General features: G+C 47.9%; 1 protein-coding gene across 9 annotated transcripts; it reads right to left on the reverse strand.

Moving 5' to 3' along the window:
* Positions 1-637: 637 nt before the first annotated feature.
* On the reverse strand, positions 638-20,227 carry LOC120905746 (dentin sialophosphoprotein). Of its 9 annotated transcripts, none has more exons than XM_040316798.1 (8): positions 20,071-20,227; positions 15,585-15,763; positions 12,852-12,956; positions 9,521-10,003; positions 7,317-7,528; positions 7,155-7,221; positions 3,362-3,532; positions 638-2,442 (listed from the first exon to the last, which is right to left on the reverse strand). In XM_040316798.1, the coding sequence occupies exons 2-8, from the start codon at positions 15,738-15,740 to the stop codon at positions 2,083-2,085; spliced, it is 1,554 nt and encodes a 517-aa protein (XP_040172732.1). In that variant the 5' UTR covers positions 15,741-15,763; positions 20,071-20,227; the 3' UTR covers positions 638-2,082. The 9 variants fall into 9 exon arrangements, with proteins under 9 accessions (XP_040172732.1, XP_040172725.1, XP_040172731.1 ...); XM_040316791.1 differs by having other exon boundaries at positions 7,317-7,531; XM_040316797.1 differs by lacking the exon at positions 20,071-20,227 and adding an exon at positions 19,920-20,027 and having other exon boundaries at positions 7,317-7,531.
* Positions 20,228-22,267: the final 2,040 nt, after the last annotated feature.

Below are 22,267 nucleotides of genomic sequence, written 5' to 3' on the forward strand. Positions count from 1 at the left end.
CATTCAAAGTCGTCTAGAGTCTAACGGAGTCGGAATCGATCGGAGTCAACAGGAACCGTGTTGTTTAATGTGCTTGTCATCAGGCATTTCATTTTGTTGTGTTTTTTGTCTTTCACTTTGTGCGTGCACTTTGTATAAAAGCTTTTGTTTCGAAGGCCGACTCCGGATGACTCTGGATGACTCCAAATGACTCCGGGCGACTCCGGACGACTCTGGACGACTCTGAATGATTCCGGACGACTCCGGATAATGCAGGGCGGACCTAACTTCCGAAGTCGATTCCGAATTAATCGGAGTCGCATCGGACTCGACTCCGGTTTTTTTGCTTCAACCATCACTATACTGGACTATACTGGATATCAGTCCTGGTATTGATACTGAAGTTGATCTAAAATTCAAAGCTGTCTTGGAATTGATTAATTAACCCTGTTGTTGCACGAAGCCGCATTTCTTTCGATGAAAGAACTTGTACGCGAACCACTTTACTAGATTGCGGTGAATTGATACATACCCGATTTCAAAAGTGTCTTCAGAATTGGTAAACCATGGGAGAAGAATGCTAGCTGCAGAAGAAAGGATCCTTAATATTCGGTGATATATTTAGAGCAGCAAAGACAAGAATATGTAACACAGCACATTTAAATAATTTCATTTTTTATTTAATTTGTTCGCTTCCTTCTTTCCGCCTTTCCATAAGAACTAAAAATTGTCCGCCATTACAACATACATACGTAAATAATATAGTATTGATAGTTATGCTTTTTTCAAAAGTTGTTGCTTTCCTTCTTCCTTAGTGTTTTTTTTTGTTCAGTAATAAAAAATAATCACTTTATTTTTCTAGATCGTAATAGCAGCGCGTAGAAGGCTGAAGGCATTTGCTAGACAAAAACAAATAGCAGAAACAATAGAACAGGGCTAGTCTGGTGACGTTAAAAGGGACTGAAAGAAAGGTAATCTAGAGATACTTTCCACGCCACCTGCGCGTGGCGTAGATGTTTCTCGTCCTGTGACTGAATTTCTAATGGAAGCCTTTGCTTTAGCGTTATTGAGCAATAAGTGTAACCTAACAAGGTGAGAGAAAGAAAAATACACGATTCCAAGGAAAACCCTACACAATCTCAGTTGAATAATAGTGTCACCTTCATCCAAAAAATAATAATAAAAATAAAATAAAAATTCATTACATTATTCCTTGCCTACAATTCCACAAACAAACGCCTAGTATGATACATTTCCGTAAATTTGATTTCATTTTATTTAATGTGGATGATCGAAGAAGACATAGAGCTTAGAGCATATAGAGATAAAGGAATGAAAGTAGAAAACAGTAGAAGTAGAGTGATAGAGTGAGAAAAAGGAAACCAAAGGGTGGAAATAGTTCACAACGAGAAGAAAAACAAGTGAAGATGCTTTGTTTACCTCAGAAGAGTGAATAAATTACTAGCGAGGAAAGTGTTTTGCCAAGTATAAACAAACGAATGTGTCGAAAGAGCAAAGAGAAAGAACAGAAGAAATAGACAGCTTAGGAAAACAGTTACAGCACAGTGAAGGAAAATGATGGTAAAAAAGGATAGAGAAATGTGGAAAGAAAGTAGGAAAAAAGAGAAATAGAATATGAGAAGAACAGAAAAATGAAGAGATGAAAATTGACAAATATTTACAAAAGGCACTGATGCGGCGCACTAAAACCTACATGCTTAGAGCCGTCGCACTTCGTGATATGGTGGTTGATGTGTATGAATTGAAAATATCTAAGAAATTATCCTGTTTTGCTCCTTTGCCGGAAAGTTAATCCTATCAACACACACACACACAATATACTTAGTACATCCTCCCCTGCGATGTTGGTGTGTGTTCCTGACCAAACCCTTGATGCCTTACGTGAAGCTGTACACCATCTTGGGCCGGCTCTGCTTGTACGTCCTAGGACTTTGCGATTGGTAGTGATTGGTAGTAGCAATGTCGTCTGCAACTGATGTAGTCACCATACATCAAGCATCAAATACAGAACAAAGCGAAGCGAGTATCTCACCGAACCGGGGACTCACTTCGCTTTCAGCAAATCAAACACTCAACGATGCACTAGAATCCAAAAAGAGACGTCAGTGAGAAGGGCGCCGGTTCGTCTGGTTGGGAGGGCGGCGGTGTGCTCTGCTCTTTGAGTTTGTCCGGTTTGCCATCCGACACGGTCGTCGGTGTCGTTGGCTGCTCAGGCGGAGGAATCACACCAAAGCCCGACGACACCAGACTTTGCAGTCCGGGCGCCAGTCCAATGTCGATCGGTGCTGCCAACGTTTTCAGCACCGCGACCTCCTTCTGCAGCTCGTTCGCAATCGCTTGCGTATCGTTGGTGATTTCATTCGAAATGCCCGTCATTGTGCCCGAGATGTCAAGGGGCGGCAGCGTCGGTAGGGCGGGACTGCTCGCCTCGAACAGCATCGGCTGCAGATACATATTTTGACAAGCATGTTACGCTGAGACTGAGACCACAAATTTTGCTGGAACAAACTGTCTAGGGTTACAGATTGTCTCCTTGGGTTATTAAAAAAAAAACATTGGAAAATTGGAAAAACCTAAAAGCAACGCTAAGGTTTCGTTGCCTTTTGTTGACTGACATTGCGACAAGTGATGAGTATTGGTGGCGACCACACGGTACTGACGATCTTGCAAGAGGAGTTTTATGGGTGCGTTCTTGTTTTGCTACCAACCAATAGGACGTAACGATTAGAGGGAATAACGGCATGCGATGTGCGCTTGAGGAGAAACTATATGATCAGGATGAAGGGAACATTCCCCGGGTTCGGGGGTAGGCGCCAACGTTTTGGACGGCATAAGCTGCACGCTAGGTGAGGCAGAACGGTCCCACCATTGGAAGGAAGATGACAAGGGATATCCCAGTGGTTGGGGAAGATGCCTGATGTAAGGTTACTAAGATGTTGGATAGAGGTTGGTGGATGTTTTTGTTTGTTCTCTTTTTTTCCGGCAATGATGATGATCAGGTCACGAAAAGGAGCTAGGATGAAGAGGAGCTAGTAGGGAGTAAGTGTCGGTGAACAGGAGTCGGGAAGGCAATTGTGGACGCTGAAGAATGGTAGATCCTTCTCCCCGTTTTGGCCATCCGCTAACACAACCACCCACACACACACACACTTGGAAACCATCTTAGATGAGTGACGTAATTAGGCGTGCCTTAAAGTTAACCACTCGTTCACTGGTTTGTGCGATTCGCTGTGAAAGAAAAAGAAGGGGGAGGCACAAAAATGGGAATGTAAGGTGGTTGCACGATGAGTGTGAGGGTGTGATGCCGTGTACAAGGAGGAGGCAGGTCGTGACGCAGTAGCGGACGGCTGTTGGAGCTTACCAGAATCAGATCCTGGATCAGGTTGGAGAGACCACGGTTGGCCAGCACGAACAGGCGCGTCACCGGTCCGGGAATGCCCTCGGTGTAGCCGTCTCCCTTGCCGAGGTCGTGGTCATCCGGGGAGTGAGCCTTCTCGTCGCTCTGTTCCGTGCCGGAGCTGCCCGAGACAAGCTGCAACGTGAGCGGATCGTGAAGAAGGAATCAGTGAAGGCCGTGCAGTGAGGGCGAACGTGTCAAAAGGATCTCTAGCTTAGCTAATAGAATGATGTAACATGGCGTTGGTTCGGATCGCGCTTGGTTGAACGCAAATGAAGCAATGAGATGGATTAAGAGTCAGAGAAATCGAGAGGGAGGGAGAATGAAAGAGAAGAATGACAGACAGGAGAGATAAAGAGAGAAAAGAGAGAGAGAAAGAGAAAGAGGGGGAATTCGGCACGATGATGGGAATTAGTGGGAGAGTGGGCACAGTATGGATTAGTAAGAAGAAGAGAAAGCTAGTACAGGGGCAAGGTTTAGTGTCTCACGCGCAACAGAAAAGCGTCTGGAGGAGCAATGACAGTGGTGTTAATGGGAGCGAGTCGAAGACCTCCTTATTAAATGTAAGCTTTTTTGTATATACAATTACATGCGCAGGTGTGCTGATGGTCATTTAGAAACAGGGTATATTATATCGATTGTACTGGTCACTGGTAGGAAACCCGCTCTATGAGGAACACTACCAGACTACTAAGCGAAGAACATACCACGCAAACGTTAATACATCCACACATTCAGCCACATGCATATAAACATTCACACTAGCTCACACACGCAGAACATGGCTACATAAAAAATTTGAAATTCTCAACAAGGATAGGGAAATGTGGTGCGTGAAACATTGTGAAGGCCACTATTGTTGTACTATTTGCTAAGGTTACGCATTATCCGCTTCGGGGCTGCAATTTTTTGGGGACAGGCAGGACTGCTCTATTTGGTTTTCGCGCTATGTTTTACGAAGATATCCAGTATGTTGACGTAAGGTTGAGGAATGTGTGTGTTTTTTTTCTCTCGTTCGTTCGGCATACACTTCACCGGCGCAGTAATGGTGGTCAGAGTCACGTATCATGAAAGGAGCTCAAGACGGCTACTGATTTGGACGGGCGCGCTTGGCAATATTCTTCCATATTTTGGGTTCGTTTTGATAGTCAGTTGGGAATCGTTTGCGACAGGATTTGGGGGAACAGGGTAAAGGATCTAGGAGTTTGGGAAGATTTGGGAACATAGGAACATAGATGGGACATAGAGGGTGAAAAGGGGCGATAGCACGTAAAAAACAGTATTGCATTTCACGGCAAGCTCTGGATTAATTTGGTTACAGGTGTACAATGGTAACTGAATGAGTTGGTAAGGGAATTACATCGATACAGAGAGAGAGAGATAGAGAGAGAGACAGAGAGAGAGAGAGGGACAGCTGTAAAGCTAAGTCGAGTAGGCAGAGAGAGTGTTGTATGCTCGGGCGATTAAGATAACAAGCTCGTAAGATATCTGGAAAACGGAAATCGGAGCAGCAAGAGTTTCTTGAGGATTAGTATAGATATTAGAGGGGCTGTTTATGGTAGCTTAGTACAAAAGAATAGTGAGAGGGAATGTAAAGCAGAGACAATGGGACAATGAAGAACATCTAGTAAAAGCTCAAAACATAATAACGAGTAATATAGGATGAAACAAATTTGAGTAACTGAACACGTGTTAACCTTGATGATGTGATTGAGAATAATTAGTAAACCTGTGACAATACTATGACAGAGGATCATTCCACAGCGTGCCGTGTAAAGAAGCAGTTTTTGCAAACGGTGAGAATAGAGAAAAGGAAGTGAAAAGGTAAAGAGAGAAAGAGAGAGAGAGAGAGACAGATAGAGATGGCGGGATAGAGAGATAGAGGGAGAGAAAGAGCATCCATTTGGAGTATTTTTAATAAAATAGATGACATTTTTTATGTCTAGAATCTAAAACGTTACAATGGAGAGGTAGAGAAAGAGAGAAAGAGAGTGAAAGAGAAAATGGAATTGAGGGAGAAATAATTTCTATTATTTCTTGAGGACCTTCTGGACGGCACTGAAGATGGTTTTATGTACAACTGTGAGCGACATGAGTATGACATGAGGTACAAAATTTAGTCCTTCGAACCGGATCGGTCAGACCAAACACGGAACAGGTACGAAAACGCGTTAAAACATGAAGCACGAGCACGAGTACCGAAAGGAAGGGAAAAAAGGCTTTACAGTAATGGTTAATTGAGGGGACCAGAGGATGGGAGGGGAAAAGGGAGGGAAAAGTCAGATAGCTTTTCGCGGAGTACAAATGGTTAAACAAGAACGGAAACGTTGAAGTAGGACTTTGTTTTTTTGGATACTGTTTGGAAAGTAAAGAAAGGGTCGAGGGAAGGGGGGGTGTAGAGGGAATTGGACGGGATTTTGAAGGGAACGGGTGGTTGCTTTCTTTTTTGTTGTTGTTGTATTGGTTTTGTTCTTTTGATGGTATTAATTGAAGGGTCTAATTACCGGAGAGTGGCTATGAGAGGTGGCAGAAGAGGAAGTGGAATGTCCATCGTCATTACTGTCGTCGGTCTCTAGCGCGGTCGTCAGCGATTCGGTGCCGGCCACGACCCGATACACGGTTCCGGCGGCACGCGCGGCACGGTCCGCTGCCCGCTGGTGTTGGAATATGCGAGTGGATGCGTTCAGTTCAGTTTTTGCAGATGCTACAAAGTTTAGCATTTTGTTTGTTTGTTTGTTGTTTTTTATTGGGTTTGTTTTTTGGTTTTGTTCCCTTCGCTTTGCAACTGTACTGCCATTTCAAATGCGAACCAGATTGAACAAGCGAGACGTCACACCACAGCACCTTTTATAGCTTATGTTTTTTCCTATCTTTGGTTTTCCCCATCGACACCACCATCAGCATCCATCGTGCATTGATGACAACGCGATCGGTCTTTAATTTTAGGTAGTCAATTTTGCCGTGTTGTGAGTAAAGGGAGGAGGATGGAAAGGCGAGGGGGGGGGGCGTTTGGGGTGGAAAGAGAGAGAGAGAAAGAGAGAGAGAGAGAGAGGAGTTCAAATGATTCTGTCAAAATTGGAGGCGAGCATTCTAAGCAGAACAGTAGAATCCCGATGCGTTCCTATGCGATAGATGTGTGATGCTGCGATGGCAGTAGTGGTAGAGAGAGGTGGTAATAGGTAATAATGGATTACAGGAGATGAAGAAGTAGAGCAGTTGCGGGGGTTGTTGAAGAGAGGGAATGGGGTTGAGACAGAATTGCTGGTGAAGGTGGTACACCCACTACTAGAAGTGCGTTGTTGTACGTGCGTGCAATTGTTGATGTCTCCTGTACTGTCTTGGGAATGATATTGTCGTGTAATTAGCGTAACATTTGAATCAGGCAGGAAGGTTGGCACTCTAATGTCTAAGGTCTGAGGTACTGAGATACACAGCTGTGAGTGAGAGCGTGAGAAAAACTGAAAAGATGACGGGAGATGTTTGGAGAAGCTTCTCCAGGCACTCACGCACTATTCAATTTTGCCTGTACTTCTGTCTCGCCACACTTCACGGTTGGCTTGTGGTTCTCATCCTCGCTTGACGTTTCGTACTACCATCATCCAGCTGAATGTGTTTGGGTTTTGTTTCTAAGTGCAAGTGTAACGGGTAACGGGCAGTGTTATACAGTGCACGGAGAGACTCCGTCGGAGGACGCACATCATACGCGTTTACGTACGGAGTACTCCAATACTAAAGACTTTACCACGCGAGTACTTACACGGATGATATCGAACAGGAAGTTGCCGGAACCGCCGCCGCCGCTGCTACCTCCGAAAGACAGGAATCTGTTAGGTTTAAGAGATTAAAAAAACAAAACAAAAAACAAACAGATGTAAACATCAAAACGGTTCTGCAGCGGAGTGTCCTACCCTTATCCTACCTCTTGTTGCGATCTTCATCGTTACCCTCGGAGTCAAGCGTCAGCTCGTCCAGGCTGGAGCTGTTGGCGGACGATTCGGCTGCGTTCTGGTCGTTGGACGAGGCCGCCTTCTCTTCGCCGGTGGCGCGGGCTACCCGGATCGCATTCAGCGTGTCGCTCAGGCCGGCCAGATCGAGCCCCTCGAGCGTGTTGGCGTTCTCGTTAGTCGTGATCTGCTGTGATTCGCACAAGTCGCACGCAGAGCGTCACAAGGCGGCGGACGTGAACGTTCGGTGTGGTGGGAGTGTGTTTTACATTTGTTTGGTTTGTTGTTGGTTGTTGGATGAGGACAAGGAAGGATACAGCGCCGTACAACAGTTTCATGCCCAATGATGGTGAGTATTATGGGTGATAGGGGGTTGGTTTTTTTTTCAACGGTTGAGTGTTTTAGTTCGATGATGTTGGTAATGTTGCATTTTACATGTTTTTTTGTTTTGTTTTCAAGGCGTGTGGCGTGTACAGTTGGCCGGGAGCAACGGTTTCAATCCATAGGCGGTGGCGAATAACACACAGAATACACACACGCATACACACACACACGCCCACAGCGACACGACAGGATGGAAGAGATGAAGAGATGGATATGGCGTTAATGATAGGGAATTTGATAGGTTCATTGCATGCAAAAACAAAAATGAAAGACGCTGTGATAAGGTTTTACAACGTAACTTATGTAATACATATAGATATATATGCATATACATGTATACATATATGTATATATTTGTTGAATAGCCTGTACATCGTCTCTGTATACCCCTCCTATCTGCTGGTACTACGCAAAATACTTAAGTAGGCTACTACAAACAAAAAATGCCGCCAGAGGGCCAAACACTAATGACTACGATACGGTTTTCTTTGTAAGTTTTGGAATGGTGATCATGAGTTCGTAACACAGAGTAGACAGAAGATAAAAAATGAGCTGGTGAATAGGATTTTGTGTAGAGTTCAGATAGAGAGAGAGAGAGTGCGAAACAGAGAAAATAGAGTGTGCTATATAGAACAAAAAGGAGGCCGGGAATGTGTAGGAATTGTGTACTGCAAAGTGATGATGTGACAAAGTGAGGTAAAACCGAGTGCAAGAGGGTGAAAAGTGAAAGCCAAATGCGTTCAAAAAAGTTGAGCAGACCACGGCGTAGTCTGGAATAGTAGCTACCAACACCTTTCCCATTGCAAACGGGGAAACACTCATGCTGTCTACCTTTGTTGCAATTGATAATAATAGTAGCTAAATGCAGAAAACAGTGCACCGATGAATACTATGAACGAGAACGAAAGAATCGTGGATTTGGAAGAACCACCAAGTTGTAGGCTATGATTGATGGAGATGGTTTAGGTCAACAGAAGAAGATAGGGAGCAAAAGGAAAACAGAGAGAATGAGCGAGAGACAGAGAAGGATGCGAAAGAGCTTCGCAAGAGCGAGGATGAGTGAAAGAGAAAACGACAAACAGTGGGTAAAAAAGAACCTATGCTTCACAGCGTAGGCGATGAGAATGCTATGAACAGAAGCACGTCCTGGGGATTAGACTTAACCTACAGAAAAGTGGTACAGTAACCTATCAACCAAACTATTCAGAGAAAGAGAGAGAGAGTGAGTGTGACAGAAATAGATTAAAGAAACGGTTTATGGATGAAAGAAAACCTCCTCCACACGGTAGACGACTCCATCGCGTTGGAGGTGACGAAGAATTCACTTCCTGCTGGGTTGTAAGTTACGCGAAGTAGTAGACCATCCTCAGATGCGATTTACGATGCCAATTACCCTAGACTGGTCGACAGAGCACTGGACCCTGCGTTTGGTTTTTATACCCGCAGCTCGCATCGAATGCGTACAGAGATATAGAGACAGAGAGTGAAAGTGAGGGTAGCTAGAAGCTAATCGCTAAAAGTACTCTGTTAGCTACGCATTAAGGTATAAGAGCGGCCATATGAATTTAGAATGGAAGGATAGAAGGAAGAGCCATGTAGAGCTACTACAGCCCAGCTAAGGTCTACCAGCTGTATTGCACCTCTTTGCTAAGTAAATAGGAGCTTAGATGGGGCGGGTTGATTTGTTTTTGCTTTGCTTTTGCCTTCCCAGCAAGGCTTCCCGTTCCCCGCGTGGAAGCCGAAGAGAAACGGGGCCGCATTCGGGCACCGTTTCTGCCACTCATCGCACTCATACCAGATTGGACTCGGTGGCGCTGGTCGTGGTCGGTGCCGCTGTCGTCGGCGCTGCGTCCGCCGCCGGTTCGCCCGTGCTCGTCGCCTCGCCGAACTGTCCGGCCAGCAGGTCGATCCGGTCGTTGGCCGACTCGGTCGCGGTCGCCGCAGTGACGGTGGCCCGCTTGCGCACCTCGTTCCGGTCGTCGCCGTCGCCGAGCCGCAGGGAGGGTGCACCGGTCGTCGCCTGATCGTCGGTATCGTCCGAGGGCGGGAAGGTCGGCAGGGAGATGCTCACCTTCGGCTTGCCGCTGTCCTTGCCGCTGTCCTCGCTGTCGTCGTCGTCGTCGAAGTCGAAATCGTCGTCGTCGTCGCCCGAGCTGGAGCCACCATTGTTGTTCCCGCCGCCGGTGCCGCCGCTCAGGCCGAGCCCGCTGCGCAACAGTATCGGGCCGATCGTGCGGAACAGGTAGGACGTGATCATCTGTATCTTTTGGTCCAGAATCTTTAGTGCCCACGTCGCACGTGTGAGTACGTGAAGCGGCCGGAGTTTGTGCGTATGTTTCCCCGAGGTACAGCAAGCGCGCGCGCGTGTGGTTGGGAAGGCATATTGGGTTTGGAGGACTTTAATTAACTTTCTGATACACTTGTGCTATTTGCTGAGAGTGGTCGGGCTTCGGGTTTTGTACTTGTACTACTCGTGTGTCGTTGCGCCAGAATGCTCTGCTGATTGTTTCAAATTTTAACCAAGCCTCATTCGGCACGCAATGTCTGTCGTGTGTTTACTACAATCTTACCAATCTTGAAGTTGGCAGGCTTTAGTTCCGAAATGTTTCGAGATAGTTCTAACAAGAAAACAAAACCCCCTAAGGTCAATCCGATGGGCAGTAGACGCTAAGTCAAAGGTACTAAGATGAAGAATGAGTTATTGTACGTGATGAGGAACGGAGACAGAGATGTCCCGGTTAACAAGCAAACAAGCTTTGGAGTACGTGGGGTCTCGCGCGAAGAAACGCTAAGATGATTGTCAGAGTTCTGATACTGTTCCGGGTGTCCGGGATGGATGGCGTGTGGATGTGATGACGGTTTGAAGTGCGAACGATGAGCAACTACTTCTGTTTACTGGTTGGTTTGGATGTCGAATGACAGATGGCGCCTACTGGAGGATGACGGATGATGGATCATGGATAATGGTGACGACTCGGTCGGTGGCGCTGATGTATGAAATGAGTATGAGGCACGATCCCGATATCAATGAGGCATCGATCGGTGGACTGGCGGAAGTTGCTGGAACCGGTGGATCGGTTGTAGTATCTGTAATGCTTCATCGTGGAGAGATCTTCTCGGAGCTATCTTCGCTTCTAGCCACCTTTCCTTCGTCGGTGTTATTTCTGTTATCCGTTCTTGGTGCGATCTGTGTACTTGGTCGGTTTTAGAGAGCAAATGAAGGGTCTGGAGAAGGTCCCACACTCGAGGGCAGAGAATTGGGCCACTCGTGATATGCAACCAGATTATTAGATTGCGCCGCTTATGATGACAGTGTCGAAGGTACACGCATTACAGAGAGGGAGGGAGAGGGGACGAGAGAAAGAGAGCTACGCCAATTCGCCAGCCAGAGATGGCTGCTGGCCGAGCCGGTTCCAATCCCGAGGCAAAGTCGGCACCGTTCTCAGGGGTTGGACTGTTGGACTTTAAAAATGAAAGTAGTTTTACTACTGCAGCCCGCCCCGTCGACGCCATCGGCTGGTTATTGCGGCCCGGTGACGGAGCATGGAGCGCCCCAAGTTCCCCCTCCGCTCACTACGTACGGACGGCTTCCAGTAAGCCTGCTGTCCTTCGACCGAACCGCTGCTGCTACGGACGGGCGGAAGAGGGAGCCGAAGGGTTTGCCGAAGGTGTCTCAGAAGCAGTTCCTTTGCATCCGCCGGGTGGGGAGGGGCAACCAAATGGACGAAAGATGAAAAAACAACAACAACAACAGCAGCAGCAGCAACAAACCCGATACACCGTACCACCCAGTGGGAGGAAAAACCCAACCCCCCCACGGGCCGGATAGGAAAGATTGATCTCGAACCTGCGGTGTACGTTGGTGTTAGTGATGCCCTCGCACGCCCGCTTGCACTGCAACCGGCCGATACGAACGTTTGATGGGGCGCCCGCTGCAACTTCAATGCGATGGAAGAAGCCAACCTTCTTGCAAGCGACGGGGCATGCTCATGTGTCCGACACCGAAGACGTACAACTCCGAATGCTTCCTCGTTCCAAGCCGTGATGTGGACAATCGTAACACCAGCAGGCAAAGCGATGGAGCGCAGCAATTCTCAACTTTTTTGTTTGTTTGTCGATCGAATTACCCAATTCCGCTTCCGCAATACCTCAAACAGCAGACCAAAGAGGACTGGACTAAATGCTGCAGAATATCAGCCTAAAATCATTTTAACTTTTTCAACACAAGAGCTGAGAAAAACAGGGAAGTCCGTACAGTCTCGCAAAGTCCTTAAAATATGGTTCAATTCTGATTGCGAAGATTGCTCGAAACGAAGCAAAACTGTTCATCCCAATTGGAAAGCTATGCTTGAAGATACACACTCGCCGTAGCGAAACCACTGGGTGCAAGGATTGTGCCACGTGCGCTTATTGTTTTGTTTTGTACCATCCGAATAGTTTGCCCACAGGGGTGTACTAAGGTGCCTACCGTAACGCAAAATTGGCAAAGCTAGGCGGGTGATCGGTGATTCCCAGTTTTGCTTAAAGGCGACAACATGAGTGTGAATGGGGGTGTGGGGGTGGTAAGATGCATTCATGAGGCTAATGGATGAAGTGGAACGTTTCTTTTAGCAGGCAGATACAACAAAAGCCGAGCCACTGCTATTCGCATGGTGGAATAGGATCAAAGTGCTGCTAGCTTGTAATGTGAGGACTTTGCATTTGCTCTTTTTTTTAATTTTAGTGAAAGGGATCTACGCTGTCAGTGGATTGGGAGGTGGAAGTTTGTGGGATGATGGAGGGGTAGTGGCAGGTGAATGGCAATTTACAGTTGAACCAGATGAACAATTGGGTTTCGTTGTTGGGGAGCGTAAAGAGTGATCGAATCGTCAGAAGCTTGGGTACTGTACTGCTTGTTTATCTTTGCATCAAAACTTGACCAACTAGTAGTTACTATTAGCTACAACAAGGAAGGAAGGCTCGTTTTAATCCTTCCCTCCCCTCCGCTAGATCTAGTTTGGAGTCTGACCCTAAACAAAAATATTTGTGTATGTTTGCGTGTGTACGTGTTTTCTTTGTACAATCATCTGTGTTTGATAATAACAACAACAAAAAACCTGATAGCCATTTCCTTGCTCATTTCATACCTGAGAGATCGTTGGGAAGAGCTCCCGCAGGATGCCAATGGTGCGTTTGTTGCGTTCGTTGATTTTCTGATCGTCCGAGTTGACTAGGGTAATAACGTCCAGCTCCTGTGGTGTGCCGAGAAAACGGGTGCAGAAGAAAACAAAAAAGTTAAACATTTTTGGGTAAAAATAAACACGAACCAAAGTGCCCTCTACGCGCAACCATTAAGCACGTGCCGATCATTACATCATCTTCCTTTAGCTGTACTATGCGCGCATAGAGAAGACTCCTATTTGTCACAAACAGAGCTTCATAGCTCTTTTTTTCACTCTTCTTTCTCATGTTGACAGCTGTGCGAGTCGACGACAGACAACGTCAACGACGTCAACGGATTTTTAATTTGCTTTATGTGATATAACCCACTGCGAGAGGGGTTGACCACACATGTAACGTTCCAGCCCCAAAAGAGGACCCTCTGGCTCTGGAATGCAACCGTTTTGGAATAGTAATCAAATTGCCCTTGGTAGCAAAAGCATGGCCACGTCCAATAATTGACATCCTGCTGGAAAGTGGCAAGCCGGCACTCCGATGATGGTTCATGAGAGTGTAACGCTCGCACGATGAATGCATTACGCATGCAAACCAAGCAAGCTTTGCGCAAACACTGAGCCAGGCAGATTGTCCAAAATGATTCATTATTCCCACAGAAAGTTCTCACTTTTTCTAGGTCTTTCCCTTTCCTTTTGGTGGAGTCATTGCTACTCCAAAACGATCGCTCAAACAAATCTGCCAGTGTTACGCCTATCTGATGTCCTACTTTGTTTGTTTTTTTGTTGTCGTTACCATCGCTACCTCTTCAGCCCACATGCCATCACGGCTCTCTCTGTGTGTGTATTGGTGTCGGTGCGTTATGAAATGCGTTACGAGCTGCTGCGCAGACGTTTCGTTTCGCCCGTTCATTAGCTAATGTGAGTGTTATCACCCTGTGTATTGAGGTGTCCCAAAAAAAAAAGAGACGCCCTCGTTGGTTACACGAGAGCTTATGCACAACCAATGCACAGCCGGTGCTAATCCATCCAAGCACAAGCTGACAGAAAAGGGGGGAAAGCGAGCGGGCGGGCAAGGAGAAAATGATTCCAATGCCTGACCTTTTCAACTGCAGCCGTTTGAAGAGTGGGAAGAGAAACGAAATTTCACTGGCTCACGATATGTTTATAGATACACGGTTTGGGGTTTAAAGTTTCTCCCTTCTCTCTGCTCGCCTGCTTGTAGCCGATTGTGTCACATTATTTTTTGGAAAGTCACCGCTCGCTCGTGCTCTCTGTCTCTCTTACTGCCTGCTACTGAGTCACTAAAAAATTTGAATAATCGAAGGCGTTTCAGATTTAAAAAAATGGTCACAGTTGAACAGCCAAACGAGCTTGTTAATCTAGCTGCTCTTTGTTTTGTATAGTTTTCCATTCCTTCTCCTAAAGCTAGCCAAGGTTAGTGGAGCGATGCAAATGTCTATCCACTATTTGGAGCAGGTCGGAAACCTTTCCGTGCTGACTTGATTGACTTGCTTGACCTTCATTCGGTGTACTACCTTCTTTCTTGTTTTTTTACCATGTGTGTTCCCTTTCCGATTTTACCAAACCGCTTCGAAAGGTTCTCGACAGCTAACAGCACCTACAGCACCTACAGCAACTCCAAAAGCTCCTTTCAGTGAAGTAAAAGTAGTTCTAATAAGTCACACAATCCCCAAACTCGTAAAGTCCTCGTGCGTACACCCCCTCGTGCGTAAGGTCGACACCGATTCCACACTCCCGGGGACTGGGAGGCTGCGAGATGAGATCATCGCAGAGATACCGCAAACGGTTCACTTACCGTACCTGCAAGCAACGAGCACAACCTCTAACGCATCTCAGCGACCTTCGGGAGTGTTGATTCGCGTGCCGACCGTGTCTGGCCCTCGAGGGACACCGCCAGGTTCTCAGCATTGTGCTGCGCTGCCACGTGCAGTCGGGAACATCTTCGCAACGCGCGATTGAAACGCACAGATACTCGCGCACCCCCCCCCCCCCTGCGCTCCACTCGCTCGTCTCCCCGTGCTTGGCAACGTGAAGGACTGGCCGGCCGTCCCGCACTCGGTCGCCACTATGTTTGCGCACTGCTACTTGCGGCTGTGGAGTGGAGTGTTTGATCGGGCACCTGGCCCGGCGGGCCGATAAAGCAAAACACGTCTGAGGACGCAGCGGCGGCTGGTCCGTGCACGTCACGATAGCGATCATTTCCGCGATCGCGACCGCATCAGGCCTGCGAAATTGCTTTTCGAAGTGTTCGCTGCACTCCAAACATTTGGTGGAGGGGGGAGGATGGCATTCGGTTAAAATTAAAAGTTTTCAAACATGAACCATACACAACCGTGCACGGGAAATTAGTTTCCGCATCTTTTGTAAAGATCACGCGTGTACCGTGCAAGGCAAGACCGTCTGACCAAATGTGGCCCCAGCGGTGTATTTTGCATGTGGCAATAGTAATTGGGTGCATTCGATTCGATAATTTCTAAATTGGACACGCTAACCTTCGCGCCCCGGCTTGCAGAGCGTGGCCTTCTGTGGCCGCGCTATAATTTGTTTTTAGACGCACGCACGCGCGGCTCGAATGCGCATCGACCTCGCAGGGTTGCTGGCGGCAGAAACGGGCCTCCGCCGCCCTCACCCATGTATGATGTGGTTTTCGATTGCGTCGTTAGTCCCTTGTTCGTGCCTTACCTTATCGCCGTCGAGTGGGATCTTCATCAGCTCGATGTCTGTCTTTGGTTGGGGTGCCGGTTCCGGTGCGGGATCCGGTTTGGCCGCCGGTACCGGCACACCTAACGTCAGCGCCAGGGCACTGCATATCACAGCCGTCACTAGTAAGAACTTCATCGTTGCTGGTGGTAGTGGAGTTTCTGCAAACGAAAAAAAGAGGAATTCGAAAATAGGAAAAACGATAAAACGACAATTCATACGCGATGGGGTTGGAACGACCGCCGACCGAGGCCGAGTCGGTCGAAAGTGACGGGGTGCATTGGATGGCAGAATCACTATCGATCGCAGCAGCAATAGTGCACTAGCACAACGACAAGGACGCCCTGTTTTGTCCCTCCCTGGCCGTTTTTGTTGTTGTTGTTTTGGTTTGCGAAAGGGACAACACATTCGGCCCGGGTCCGGATGTGGTGGGCTTTCCCTTTTTTTTCCTTTCTAAAAACCTACAACAGCCGCAGCGTGTGCTGGCTACAGCGAACGCCCGCCAAGCTGCAGCCGTTTTCCTCTAGAGCCGTGTGGTCATCTTTTTGTTCGCTCGTTGTGTGTTATTGAAAATGTGAGTGCGTGAGCAGTGGCTGGCATTACGGTGTGCTGTGCATAGGTCAATTATGTACGCTCCAAGACCATCAACGCCTGGACAGCAATTGACCGCGCGAGGGTCGTCAGAAATTGGAGATTTACTGTTTTTTTTTATTGTTTTGCTTGCCTGCGTGCCAGTTTTGTTTCAATAGCAATTAAATATCGATTGATCGTTTCTTGCTGTCAGGCTTTGTTTAGCTTCCGTGTCAGTTTCTGTCAAAATTCCTCTTGCTTGAAAAATGCATTCGCCCGAAAACCCAACGGCTCCACCCGTCGACCGGCTCAATGCCAGTGGCTTGCCGCGAACCAGTCTTGTCCCGGTCGTGTTTCGGGACAAAAGACGCAAAGCGAGTTTCCACTGAGGCGGACAGATTGCTGTGTGTATCGGCAGAAGAGAATGTGGATCTCGATCCCGAATCAGGAAGTTGGATCGGAGCGGCCCGATATGTGACAACGACCCCGCCGGCACCGAGTTTGCACACAATGAAGAGAGGGGGGAGGGAGTAGGGGGTCCGTTTGAAGGACGAAACCGGGACACTACAGACCCGTTGGCGGCCTCCAAAATTGGAGCAGTTGACTGGCGGCACCTTTCGAAAACAGGAAGCCCTTCGGGTCGTGTGGAAGGATTTCGAGTCGAATCCTTTGGTAGTGGAAAGTGAAAGGTAACTAGGTCCGACACAAAACAACCCAACACAATGGGGAATAAAAACGGTCGAAAATAAAAGAAGAAGAAGAAGAGGAAAAAAAAACAAAAACAAAAATATCGTTTGAGTTCAACAAACGGTTCAGGGTTCGTCGCTTGCAAAATCTTTGCGCGCGAGCGTTGAAGTTGTTTCCTTTCCATAAAGCGAACCCGAAGTCGTTTTGTTGCCATTCATTCAGCCGGGATTGGACTAAGAAACCGATAGCAAATGATGTGCTGTCTGCCATTAGTCAAACAAGAGCAAAAAAAAACAAATGAAATAAAACAACCAACCGAGGTTTGCAAATAATGGCACCAACGCCATTTTGCCTTGCCACCGCGCGCGAAAGGGGTATTACCCAGCGCGAAGGAGGCGTGTTATGCAATACGCCATCATACGTGTATTATTGTCATAATGTCAACCCCGTTCGGAGGACAGTGAAAGTCCTTCATCGGCACGTTACCAACACCCACACACACACACACAGACACATGCAATCGCTCTTGTAATGAGTAATCGAGCTCTGCACGCTGCGGTTTTGCCACTCTCCCTTGGGTTGTGCCTTTTGCTTGCTCTCAGTTTTGTTCCTCCTTTGCCGCTCCATTGTGCCGTCGGTTCCTTTTCCTCCTCTTCCCAGACCTGAAGCCCGGGGGGAGCTTCAGAAAGGGTGGCAACCAAGTGAAAGCAACCGCAAAAGGCGACAACACCCTTTTTCGGGGTGACGATGGCGGCATTCCATAACCAAGGCAAACCGTCCGTTCGGCGGTACAACACGCTCGCATACAAATTATGCTGGGTTTGGGGTGTAGAATGAACGCAAGAAACGCATACAGAGCGAATGGAGACGGGGTTTTTGTGATGCGAAACGATATCAAGGCGATACCAGCGAGGTGGCATTCAACTGTCGTGTCCTCTTGCGCGGTTGATGTGATTTCCCCTGAAACAAAAGTAGCTTACAGAGTGGCAGTCGTCCACTAAATGCTTGCAAAAGAGAAAACTAAACCTGCGCGTATAATCTTCGGAACCGTAAAACGACGGCTAGCTACGAATTGAGCTAGGCTTCAGGTCGCATGGCTAAGCTTGAGCATTGCGGTCGGCCTAAACGGGCCGCTACTGATCCGGCAATCCGTAACGGCTCACCGAGTCGCACCGGATCGAATAGGGGGGAGGGGGGGGGGACAAGGGGAAAAGCGGGTGGCCGTTTACATTACTCAATCGGCGACGCGGAGAGCCGTCTGGAGGACCCGCCGCAGAGAAGGAGGCCAAACGCATTCAACGGCACAAACACTCCGAACACCACCGGACCGAGCTGGCAGATGCCCGACCCCTGTTGTCACCTCCTTACCGCCATGTTCCCCGCACGCTCCTCCTCCCCCTCCTCCCTTCCCAAACCAGTGCGATAACCGGTTGGGGGGCGAAAATGAATGTCACTAAACCGCGCGGGAATGTCCAGGCGCATGACTTTTGCTTTTTTTGTTTGGGGGGGGGGAGAGTGATAGTGAGTCACAAATGGAAGATCTCCAGATCACCAAAAAAAAAAAAAGGGAGAAATGAAGGATCAAGCAACTGCACACGAATCTTGTTTGAGATTGAGTAAGAGCAGTAGCAGCGGCAGCAAACGAGTCCGTGCCGCGTACAATGGGGCGCGACCTTGATTGGGGCGCGACTGGTCAGGCACCCGGTTTCCGATGGCGTAATCTGGCGGGACACACACACGCACGCACACACTGTCCCCCGGGTGGATCACTTTTCCTCATTTGCTCGCTGCTGTCAGGCTACGAGTGTGTGTGTCTGCACAGCAAATGTACATCACCGCGCGTTACGTGAGCACCGCGAGGCTCCCCCCGCCCCCCCCCCCATAAACCCCCGGTCTGGTTCCTCTTTCCTGCTTGTGCGTTTTACGCCCTCCCACCTAGGCGAGTGTGCCATATTGCGCGGTGTTTGCGAGGAAGGTATTACAACCGTTTCGAGCAGCTGATCATAACGCTAACGCCAGCCCGGGGAAAGAAAAAAAACGAGCGTTTCGAGCAGCAAAAAATAACACTTTCGCTTTTCGGGGTTGCCCGCTAGACCAACCTAGACGGAAACAAACCCCCCACCCCCATGGGAGAAGGAATTAAATGGTTTACAGTACAGAGTGTTTTGCATTAGATTAAGAGAGAGAGAGAGAAAGAGCAAAAATAAGAAAAAGAAAAATCTATGCTAAGCTGCACTCGATCACTCCCTTAGTTTCCTTTTTTTTCTACGACAGACCACACACACACATGCACACCACACACACACACACACACACATAGAGTCACACAATCACAGTGCGCGAAGGCTTTTTTCACTCCATCTTCTCCACGCTGCCGCGAACGCGCAACCGCGAGGAAGCAGGGGGATGGAATAAGGGCCTCACCTTTCGCTCACCTTTCGCTCGGTCGGCGCCGCTTGATTGCTGCCGCTCACGTCGAACCCTGTCGGTTACAACAACAACAACAACGAAACTATACACTAACGCACTTGGGTAACGCTGTTGGGCTAGTGCCTGGGCCGCGTTTTTCGTAGCGGGGCGATGCTGTTGTTGCGATCGGTGTCTTGAGCGCACTGGCTGGTGCTGCACTGCAACTCTAGGCGACCGTTCTCGGCCGCTGAGTCCTCGTGCGATTATTGGTCGTGGTGGTGGGGGTGGTGGTGGTGGTGGTGGTGGTGGTGGTGTTGCTGCTGGGTGGGAGGCGATTCAAAGTCGCGCACACCAACTCTTTCTCCCTCTGCCCTCTGATCTTTTTTCTATCTCCCTTTTTGATACGTATATCTCTCTCTTCCTCTGAATAATCCTCTCGTTCTCTCTCTCTCTCTTTCTATCAGCGAACGAAAAATCACTCACGCAAGATAACCAGATAACAGTGACGGAAGCAAAAACCAAAACTTCAACCGATTTGTTTTCCGAAAAACCAAACAATCAAACAGTAACTGATACCAAAATCACACAAACGGTCAAAACGGTGGCTGATGTATCACTGGGAAGGATATTGTTGGTTGATAGTTGAAGCACCTTGCTGCTGCTGCTGCTGTTGCGGCGGCTCCTCTTACTAAAGGACCACTGTTACTACTGTGCGGTTGTAGAACACGCGTGCTTACAGACAAGCCGATGGTCAAGCTATGGTTGGGCGGTGACGTGCGTGCACCGCTTTTAAACTACACACCTTTTCGTTGTGATTGCCTTTTGTTTTTTCTCTGTTGTGTTATTTCGGGACGGGTCGGGTCGGGCTGCCGATTTTGCTGCTGGTCGCTCGAGCTCTACAGTACCGCACTCGCCAGCACGTCGATATCGAATGTTAGCTGCGAATGTAAAACGCCCGAAACTAATAGTTTTGTAAACACACGAGCGCACCACTATATAGTATAGTTTCGTGCCCGCGCTGTGCCCGCAGTGCCGTGGGATGGGGGGAGGGGGCCGGTGGCCCCATGATTCGGGCCCGCTCTCGACCCGGGAGGTGGGGAGGTTCGCGCCTTCGTGCTTCGAGTGTGCCGTATCGCCCCGGCCGGATTGGTGGGGTCGGCGCTTGCCGTTGCCGATGCTGCTGGTGTTTCCTCCCCTCCGGGGCAGGCCACCACGCAGCAGGCCAGTTCGGAGCGCTTCGTCAATCTTCGTGCGCACCCGGTAGAGAGAGAGATGGTAAGCGGGCAAGGGGGGGCGGAAAATCGCAGTGGTGAAACGGTTTTCCACCACACGCAAAGGAGATCCGGTGGGGGCGCTCGACGGATTTGGGCTCAAACGGATCAAATTCACCACCACCCTTCCAGCCACTCCATGTACCCTTGCCTCGCTTGAACCGTTCCTTCCACCCCATTTCAGGCTTCTCGCACCATACGCCCCGTACACTGTCTCCGTGTGGTTGTGTTGATGCTTTGCTTGAGTTTTCTATTATCACCCACACTCCGATCCTCAGCCCCGAGGCTGCCGTCGTCCTCCTCTGCAACCCACTGATCTACATGATTACGGCAGCAGGCCGTTCGGTTCCACCGATGTGAATCTTTCCAAAATTACAAATTAAAAAGAGGTAAAAAAACGAGGCAACACAAAAAAAAGAGCCAACTCCAAATTAAACGCCCCCTTGTCGGGGGGAAATCCCACTGCAACCAATTCCGCGAGCGAAACCTGGTGAAAACATGCATGATTCGAAGAAAAAGTTAGCTTAACACATGCAGCACACACACACACACTTACACACTCCCTTACCGTCCTTGAGACGTCTTTGGACGCAGTTGGATAATAGCAACTTTTTCGTTAAACATCGAAAATTAAGAATCCATCACACATGTAAAGCAATCAAGAGGATAGGGGGGTAGGGTGGGGGGGGGGAGGAGTTTCTAGCGAATGTGAAATGGACCAACTGTGTTGTTTAATCAACCCCCTTTGCTCGCTGTGTTTGGCTTTGGGTTAATTGTGGCCATCTCTTGGCATCGCTTGATGAGTCAGGAAGAAATCGCTCACTATTTAATAATAATCGCTTACAAATAACGGTATCCTATAGACAATTGATTTTTGCCAACACGGATTATCGAGAATTTGAGCTGCTTTCCCAGAAATTGGTGCCTTAAATTTCCATTAAACTGCACCAGTTTAAGGAAGTTTTAGAACAATCGTTTCTTCTGGTTATAATATTTCCGGGAAATAACGTTTCTCATCGTTATTATAACCTACGTACCGTTATGTTTCCAATTAAGAACAGCATCAACCTACGGACATCCAAGAGGTTGTTATTTCTTTGTGCATTGATCCTGGTCATGCCACTTTAAATTTTTAGATGATTGCCCTGATGTACTAGAAACAAATTAAAAATGAGTCTGATCCCTAATACGCCCTGATGCCACAGTAAATGCATATTTTCCATCTGTCAGTTCACCACCGGAGGCATTCTTGGGGGTTTCCAGAAGTACTCATAGCTGTGGGACACTTTATTGACTCTTTCTTCCATGAAATGAACTTATTGTAATGGGAATTGGACTCTCTACCACCCTTGTTGGACAAATCCAATAGGAATTTCCAACGAGCCTGTCCAAAAAGGGTGCCATAGAGTTCAATTTCCAACGGATATAGTTCACTTCCAATGAGAAAGAGTCTAAGTGTCCCACAACTATGAGAACCCCTGGAAAACCCTGTAAAGTGCATCGTAACCTATTTTAGAAGTATTTATCAACGTGATAACAATAGTGTTTTAACATTTTGTGCCCTCAATTTTATTAAAACACGTATTTAATACTGTACTTTGGATAACATGAGAAGTGTACAAATTGAAAAGTGTACTATTTATGTGAATGTTAAAAGGATAGACGACATTTTGAAGCTGTCCGGATTTTTTATCAAAACGCTCGTAACATGAAATATGAAGTCGAACC

Source organism: Anopheles arabiensis, chromosome X (assembly GCF_016920715.1).
Source record: "Anopheles arabiensis isolate DONGOLA chromosome X, AaraD3, whole genome shotgun sequence".
Lineage (NCBI taxonomy): Eukaryota > Metazoa > Arthropoda > Insecta > Diptera > Culicidae > Anopheles > Anopheles arabiensis.